The sequence below is a fragment of the Vitis riparia genome, chromosome 14 (assembly GCF_004353265.1).
Source record: "Vitis riparia cultivar Riparia Gloire de Montpellier isolate 1030 chromosome 14, EGFV_Vit.rip_1.0, whole genome shotgun sequence".
Lineage (NCBI taxonomy): Eukaryota > Viridiplantae > Streptophyta > Magnoliopsida > Vitales > Vitaceae > Vitis > Vitis riparia.
Window position 1 is genome coordinate 7255831 of NC_048444.1, and position 8620 is coordinate 7264450.

The window sequence follows — 8620 nt, forward strand, 5'->3', positions numbered from 1 at the left end:
AAGTCGAAGTTGGAGAATGAAATTTCTTGGCACGGGGAGAGTCCTATTTATTCTTGGACGTCAATAGTATCATCATATGATATTTGCCAATTGGTAGGTGCCCCAACAGAATCAAAGAAGAAAATTGTATGTCTCTGTGCACTTGTGATGGTTTAAGGGGGTATTTCAATCTCGAAGCTCACGAACTTTACAGGATGTGTGCGTAAAATAGATTGGAAAACCACCTGCAGATGGCTTGTCACTTGATCATTTGTGAGTCCTACTTGCATTATCCGTCTGATTTGCTTTGGAGTGGCCACTGCGTCACCAAACTAACCAAATCTCAAAACACAACTCATGGATAACAGAATTATTGATTCAATGTATACATATTAATTTTCTTGAAATCCAAATATGATCTTAGAAATTGCAAGTGAAAAGAAAAAAAAAAAAAAAACAACTGAAGAAATATTAATTTCTTTTATTTATATAAAATTTCAAGAAAATAAAATACAGTAAAATTAGTATTTTCCCATGGTCACAAATAAATATTGGAAAATATTATCTAATTAATTTTATTTTAATTTTATTTTCTTTCATTTCTCCACTTTTTCTCAGTATTTTCAATTTCCAAACTGATGGCCAAACAAGACAGATTGACATTCGTGATTGTCCAGTACTAAGACGTAACCTTGAGGACCACCCAGGAGTCGAGCGGCGGCCATGAAACTAGCATGAAGCTCTGGTGACCAGCATCGCCTTTTATTCTTCCAGGCTGCTTGATTTTGCCGCTATGACCCTATCTCCTTCACATCCGGGACGATGTGCCTGTGACTCATCTTCACTCTTGAAGTTTTGATTCGGGGAGGAACAAGGGGTGATGGTGACCCTTCTGCAGTCTCCATCTCCATATCCCTTTTCACCTTCATCATCGTCGATAAGGTGGCCGAAAAACTGGGCCCACTGGATTTGTACGGTGTGAATGCTCCTCCTCCTATGCTCAGTTTATATGGCTGGAAGGAGAGGATTCAATTTGGGTTTCAAAATTCTAGTTGCTAAAGAAAGATTGTTTTTAGGGCTTGCCTTTGGAATTTCTGCAGCTGATTTCTGTCTGTTCTTATTGGTCGTGTTCATCCGGTTCTTCTCTTTGACAGCAACCTTTCCCAGGATTACCGCCCTTTCTTCCTCGTCATCAAAGTTTATCTTCAGCGTAGGGACCTTAGATTCTTCACATTCCATTTTCTGCCTCATCTTCTCACCTTCCTCCCTCAAAAACTCCAAAGCTACAACAAGAAAATGAGATTCCAATGGTGACCCATCGATCAGAAGCCTTAAAAACCAATAACCCATCAAGGAATCAACCACAAAATAACTTACCATCTTTGAGAAGCAAAATGCAGTAATGAGGATCCCAAGCATTCATATTCTGTATCTCCTGCTCCAGCTTCTCTACATACACATTCAGCGTCGATAGCCTCTCGGACACATTCTTGATACTGGATACGTAATTCATTAGGTCGGCCACGCTGCTGGGGATATGGGTTTGCTGTGGAGTGCCCAAACTTAGTTCCAACCAGTCTGAACTCATTCTGACTGGATCCGTCTCTCTCAGAGTGAAAAAATGTGGGTGCAAGAAGAAAAAATGGTGAGAGGCCAGGGTTGTTTGGGAGTGAAGAAAACCCGAGAGAAATGGTGAGAATAAAAGAAACGGGATTCAAAAGAGAGGTGAGAGACGGTTTTTAGGAAATCACGAAGATGGTTTTGGCCATATTAAAGATTCTACATGCAAAGTCGTATCAGAGTTTGAGAGCCAAGCATCATCACTCAGGTGGCTGCGCATCAACTTCTCAATCAACAACCTGCGTTCAACTGACTGATCTCTCCAACTCGGTTCGTGACCCGTTCTCACAACCCTTTGAGTCATCTAACCCCACAACATAATTTGATTAATTTTAATAATTATTTCATAAATATTAAAAAAAATAAAATATAATAATAATAATAATAATAATAGTAAATTTAAAAGAGGAAAAGAGAAGAGAAAGGCATTAATTGCATAATAGTCTGGTTGAATGGCTCTTAAAAATGAAAACTTTATTTTCATCCGAAATGGAATTAAAAAATAAGAAAGTTCTCATTTGTTATATTAATTATTATTGAATCTTAAATGCAATTTCAGGGATTATTTTGGAATATCAAATTAAAGTTAAAATTTTATAGTCCAGTTCGCAGTGTGATTTAAAAGCAATGTTTTATTTTTAAAAATGAAAAATTATTTTTAAAATTTTTTAACATTAGTTGATTGTTGTTATTTAAAAACAGTTTTTAAAAATAAAGTAAAATAAAGAATAATTTTTAAAGAATAAATAAAAGTTATTTTCACTATGTTGTAAAAAGTAAAAACAAAAAAAAAAACATGGACCTATTTGATTATATTTTTTGAAACTTATTTAAAAAATTTGTTTTTCATTTTTTAACTTAAAGATAGTTTTTAAAAACCATGACCCAACAGTCCCTTACTTTTACTTTAGTATAGCACATGAATAGATGGCGTGTGTCCTTATTAATGATAATTAAAAGAATAAAAATTAATATAATAATAATAATAATAATGTGGTTGTCTACATAATTGTTAAAAAATCTGGTGTACATATATTAGCCAATGAGAATTTATTTTCAATTCAAATAGGATTCAAAAGTTGGTTCAAATATGTCATTATTGAACATTAGAGTCCTGTGTGGATTAATTTATGAAAAGCTAAAAACATTTTTCTTAAGTTCAATAAATTACTTTTACGTTTGTTTAACTAATTTGGTTTAAAGAGCTTTTGATTTAAAAATAACTTAATATGGAATCCATGAAAATATTATTTCTTATTTAATGTCTATTTTTGTGGATGTTTGGTAAACCAATGGATTTAATAACTTAATTTAAATAATTAAGTAAATTAAAATTGTTCGATAAAATAATTTAATAGTGTAATTTAAAGTTAAAAACAAGTTTAACAAGTAAATACTTTGTTCTTAAGTTCACATTTTCATTTTATCATTTTACCCCATTTGCCTTAGTTTTTTTTTTATGATTTCCTTTGTTACTTCGACCTCAACTATTACTAATCTTCTTTGTCTTAATTATAATTTGTGATGATAAAAATGTTAAGTTGATGATTTAAAATAAGTTTTAAGTTAATTTTATCAAACAATCTTAATAAAGTAATAATTAAGTAATAAGTTTTAAGTTAATAATTTAATTTAAAATCAACTTAAGTTATTAAATAATAAGTATTAAGTTTTATCAAACACGTAAAAAGTTTTTTTTTTAATTTAATTTAATTTTTATGTTTAATTAAACTTTAACTTCAACCTTTAATTAAAACTAAATACAAGAAGCTATCCCACAAAGGCTAAATAAGCTTTTATTTTATTTTATTGTATGAAATTCAAGTCTAAAATGTATGTTATTTTCCTATTTACTACATGTAACATAAAATGTCTATAGGTTCAATTGAATATTATAAATTTAGTTTATAAGATAATGAACTTATGGTCAATTTTCAATTTCTATAGTTTTTTAAAAATCACTTTTAGTTCTCCAATAAAAAGTAGTTAATTTAGTGAAAATACGGTTTAAAAAATGTTAAGTTTTGAAAATAACATTTAAGTGTTTGATTTATGCATGAAATATCTAAAATATACTGTTCTTCAATCTCTTCACCTTATTTCTTCTCCATTTTCTCTTCTAAGATCAAATCCCAAACAGGCCATCTTTCAAACTTAATGTGAAACGACCTTCTCAATTAGTTAGATAAATAAACATTTAAAACTAAATCATTTATTAAAACTTGAGTATATACATGAGCAAAATTGAAAAAAAAATAAAAATTACGTAGAAACAAGTCTATAAAGTTCATAAATGAGTTATAATTGATTACAATATGTATGTCCAACACCTCTTTTAAAACATATATAACATATATTTGCATTTGTGAATAGCATCTATAAGAAACATATCTCCTGATAAGTAGCACGAATACATAATTTATATGGACAATATATGTAGTAAGAATCAACACTAAATCCGGGGAGCAAAGGTCCTAGGACAAAAGAACACCAAAAAGAGAATTCAAGCAATAGGTAGGTAAAGAGAAGAAATCGAAGATCTTTAGCATAAAAATTTACAAAAGCATCAAATAACCTAAAAGCCTCATGGAGCTAAACTACATTTATGGAGCAAATGCCTTATAAAGCTACTCACCATATCATCAATACTACAATCTTGTAGTAATTGATCTTTATCAAACTCGATATTCCTTTTTAAATATAAAAGAAACATATAAAGAAGTGTTACTCATTGAAGACATAAAATTACCAAAATATTTCTATAACCTAAGTGACATTTGGTGACCTTTCTAACACCAAACTACAGAAGGCCTAAATTTAGCATAAAATTACTTATATAATAATCTCTTACCTAAATAAAGTCTTATAAACTTAGAACTAATATCACTAGAGAATGACCCAACTTACATGGAACTTCTCATCCACATAGAGCTGGAATTTGGCTAAAACAATGCTAAAATGAAATGATAGGTATTGAAATTGGGTAGAAAGTTCAAAGGATATCAAATTCCAATAATAGAGGAAAACCCACAATTGTTTTAGTGAAAAATGGAAGGTTGTTAAAGCAAACAACACATCCCAAGCAACTAATGTAAGGACTTATGCGAATGCAATGACTACCAAAACCTTACTCTAATTAGGGCTTAACCTGTATACCTAAGATGAAAAACACCATTCTTTTTCCACTTTAGTTGCACAAATTGCCTAAGAGTATTTAGAAACTTGCCTAAGCCAACCCAATTTCTTGCTCTTCACTAGACTCTCTATCACTTTCTCAATTTTAAATGATACAAACTTTTCCAATTTAACTTTTGACTATTTAATGTTGGAAAAAACATAGAGGCAACAAGTAGAAACCAACTATAAGAAGAAAATATTGTAGAAAACTAGAAATAAAACTTATCAACTTGCCTAAAGCATGTCAAGACATTATCCTTAAAGTAGTTTTGTCTTTGTTTAGGATTGTCTCTTGATATAGCAAGACAATAATAAACAATCTACCTTCAAGATTCAATAACTAAGCCTATGTAGTGGTGCACTTTTTAGCTCACTCTTGAGTTGTTCTACAAGACTGAGAGTAACAAGGTAGAGAGGAAGTGCTCTTGAATATCAAGAAGAGCACTCACAACATAAATAGTAGCTTATAGACGGTACTCAAAATCGAGACTCTTAGGTTGTAGGTAATTGAATCCAAAAGCTTCATGTTTAATTGAAAATATGTGAGATAATACTTATAGGCTCAAAGGATAGCTTGGTCTGCTATAAGAGTTGATTAGTAGCTTCAATAAGACATTAATAATCTAATTGAATAAAGTTTCAATTGCATTGCACCTGCAATGCAAGGAAAAAAATGTGCCAATTAAATGGTTTCCAAATAAGTACCCCACAATCCAACTAGGTGAGCTTAGGTCCTATGGGTATACGCAAACTTTTTTTTTACCTTTCCAAAAGCCCTTGATGCTTAGGTAATGAGGATTAATGTATGCCAATTAAATTTCTTATGCCTTTTCAATGTAGAATTGGGAAAAACTCCTTTACATTTGTACTTTTTTTAACACTTATATACTATTAAAATTACAATCATGTAAATCGAGTAGCCAAATAACTCCAATTAATTCAAATTCTCAACTAGTCTAGTATTTAGGTTTTTTTTTTAATAACTCAAATACATATCTTCACCCATTTTCTTTCATTCCAAACATTCAAGAACCTTTTAAAGTGTTTAACTTGAGAAATGAATTAACTAAGAAGATTAGATTGACTCTTTATATTACTTATCTTAATCAATTCTTTCTCTAATATTCATACGTAAGATGAACTCAAGTTAACCATCTTCCAATATTCTTTTCAAGTCATGCATGTATAACTTAAAGACCTTGTTATATTTGTCTAACTCTCAAGTTCTAACTTTTATTGATAGGTAAATCACTATTAAGTTCTAAGAGAATCAAGTCATGCAAAATCTAAAATATTATTGTTGGCAATCAAACCCAAGAAATTGAGCAAGTAAAGTGATCATGAAGACTCAACTCTAAACCCTTTCCTTGTTAAGAAGTTTTCCATACTTCTCTTTATTTCATTTAAACAAATCCAAAATGAGAAGAACAATAGGATGAAATGCTAAAACTAAATATAGATCGCTTTACGATTGCTTCCTCACAATTAAGACAACTAGGATAAGGATTTCTTACCATTGCTCAATTAAGCAATTAAAATAACTAGGATGAAAATTTCTTAACTTTAAATTGAATTTTATCTAATATGTTTAAGCTAAATTAAGATTGCTCTAATTCCAAATCATAAAGATGATAATACTTATAATCTCCTCATAACAAAATTATTTACCTTTTGAAGGATCATTTTATCTTTAGTTTCTTTTATTTTTCTACAAGAAAATAACCTTAATATAGAGAAATTTAGAAAATTCTCCAACATTGGAGTTAGGATTCTACTTATAGACTTCACACATGCTATACAAAGATCTAATTGCCCTTAAATTATTCATAATATACCAAGCTTATTCCATACTATTTTTCCTATTTCATTATTAAAAAAAAAGGATTATATAGATCATCACTTATTAATGTGATAATAGTCTAATATCCTACATGAAATATTTTTATCCTAGTGAATTTAATGTGTCTTATATTTTTTTCCCTCTTTTACCCTTTGCCTTCTCTTCAAGTTTGTTACCAAGTGTCTATAACTCCTTCTAAACACAATTATTCTTTATTATTTATTTGAGAAGACTAGTTAAACCAACTTAGTTAGACACCAAAGAGTGAGGGTAAATTTAGTTTTAGCAAGAGAAAATAGTAGTAATTAATATATAGAATGGTAAATGCAACAAAATAAAAGAAGATGGAGTGAGAGGGATCGATATTGTAAACAATGATTTATAATAGTTCAATAACTACCTACGTCTATTTTCTCTGGGTTTTTCCTAAGTTTAGATATGTGCATTATGCCAAAAGTTTCCTCAATCAAAACTCTCAATGTTCTTGTATATTTGTATTTTAAATTTCCAATAAGCTCTACATTCACCAATGGATATTCCTTACTCTTCAAATAATAGTTTTTTGTAGACCTCTAATTTTGTATTCATTAGCATAATATGTGCATATGCGTGTATGCATATCCTTTTATACTTGTGTGGACCCCGCATTTCGAGCTCATGCGTTTCCCACTCGATGACGAGCTCGATTTTTATTTTTAAAAAAATTGGTTTTATTTGATTAAGAAAACTGACTTGGAGTCGCCACTTATTTTTGTTTTATTTTTAAGAGGGTAAACAAAATAAGAAAGAAAAACCCTAAATGTGACTCCTTATTTTGGAAAAGGTGGTCTGTGAAAAACCGGATCGGGTTCGGGGGTCAGGTTACTTATCGGGAAGGTACGATAAAGACCGTAGCACCCCTCTAAGTCCCTAAAGTCGGGTCTCTACTAATAAAATGAAGCAATCATGGCAATTGATGAGGGAATCAATGAATACTCAGAGTGATCATGCACACGTGAGAATCTAAAAAATATATATAGACTAACCAGAGTGAGAATGAGTGTGTACCTGGGCAACGAACCATCATGCGCTATCAAGAGAGGGGGTTAGTGCACAATTAAAGAACAATAGCATGCATGTCAGAGAGTAGGATAAATCAATCATGTATCATAATCAAATCAGTCAATCAATCAATCAATCATAAATCACATATGTGGGGCCTCCACCAAAGCCCGATTTATATTGCATGAATTAATCCCATAAATTCTATTATTCGGAATTACGGAAAATTCGTTCATGCTTATTAAAGTCAAGAGGAGCAGAAGATTGTTTGAAAGCCAGAACGGAATTAAAACTATTCGAGAGAAAATTAGATTTTTGAAATTTAATTGAAAAATTGGAATATCGAAGATCACTAGAAATTTGGAGTTTTAGAGTTTGTTTGGAAATTGGATCTTTAGGAATTAAATTTGAAAGAAATTGAAAATTTGAAAAATTAAACTTTAATGATTGGAATTTTTAAAGGAAATAAACAAATAAATAAATAAAATAATGATAATAATAACGAAAATAATAATGATTAAATAAATAAGTGTGAAAAATTAGAATAATGGGAATTGGGGATTAGAATTTGAAAACCGGAATTTATAATTATTGTTATTATTTTTTGAAGATTTATTTTTAGATGATATTTTAAAAATTAAATTTAGTAACTAGACTTTTTGAAAAAATTATATGAAGATGAAATTTAGAAAATAATAATAATAATAATAATAATAATGGGATAAACTAAAGTAAAACTTGGAGGTTAGAATGAAAACGTGTAAGACCAAAATAAAAATGGGCATGTACATTCCAGGATGGCCCACAAAAAAAAAATCTTCCATTGACTTCATTGCCATGTGATGATTCCAAAGCAAGAAAATAATAATAAAAGAAAACCACAATGGTTCTCGGATGTAAGAGGAATGAATGGGTTTATAGGTATTTAGGTGGGGTAGGTTAGTGATTGCAGAGCGTAAAGGA

The 8620-nt window shown here is 30.2% G+C and overlaps 1 protein-coding gene across 1 annotated transcript; it reads right to left on the reverse strand.

Moving 5' to 3' along the window:
* Positions 1-603: 603 nt before the first annotated feature.
* On the reverse strand, positions 604-1501 carry LOC117930315. Its single transcript, XM_034850905.1, has 2 exons — positions 1357-1501; positions 604-1262 (listed from the first exon to the last, which is right to left on the reverse strand). Exons 1-2 carry the CDS (start codon positions 1490-1492, stop codon positions 985-987), a joined length of 414 nt encoding a protein of 137 aa, XP_034706796.1. The 5' UTR covers positions 1493-1501; the 3' UTR covers positions 604-984.
* Between the last annotated feature and the right edge of the window lie 7119 nt (positions 1502-8620).

What these genes read in the sequence shown, in the direction of transcription:
- LOC117930315 (XM_034850905.1), bottom strand. Translation starts at nt 1,492, where the DNA reads ATGAATTACGTATCCAGTATCAAGAATGTGTCCGAGAGGCTATCGACG. An exon ending in CATTTTGCTTCTCAAAGATG is followed by an intron (nt 1,263 to 1,356) that starts GTAAGTTATTTT and finishes TTCTTGTTGTAG; the next exon opens with CTTTGGAGTTTTTGAGGGAG.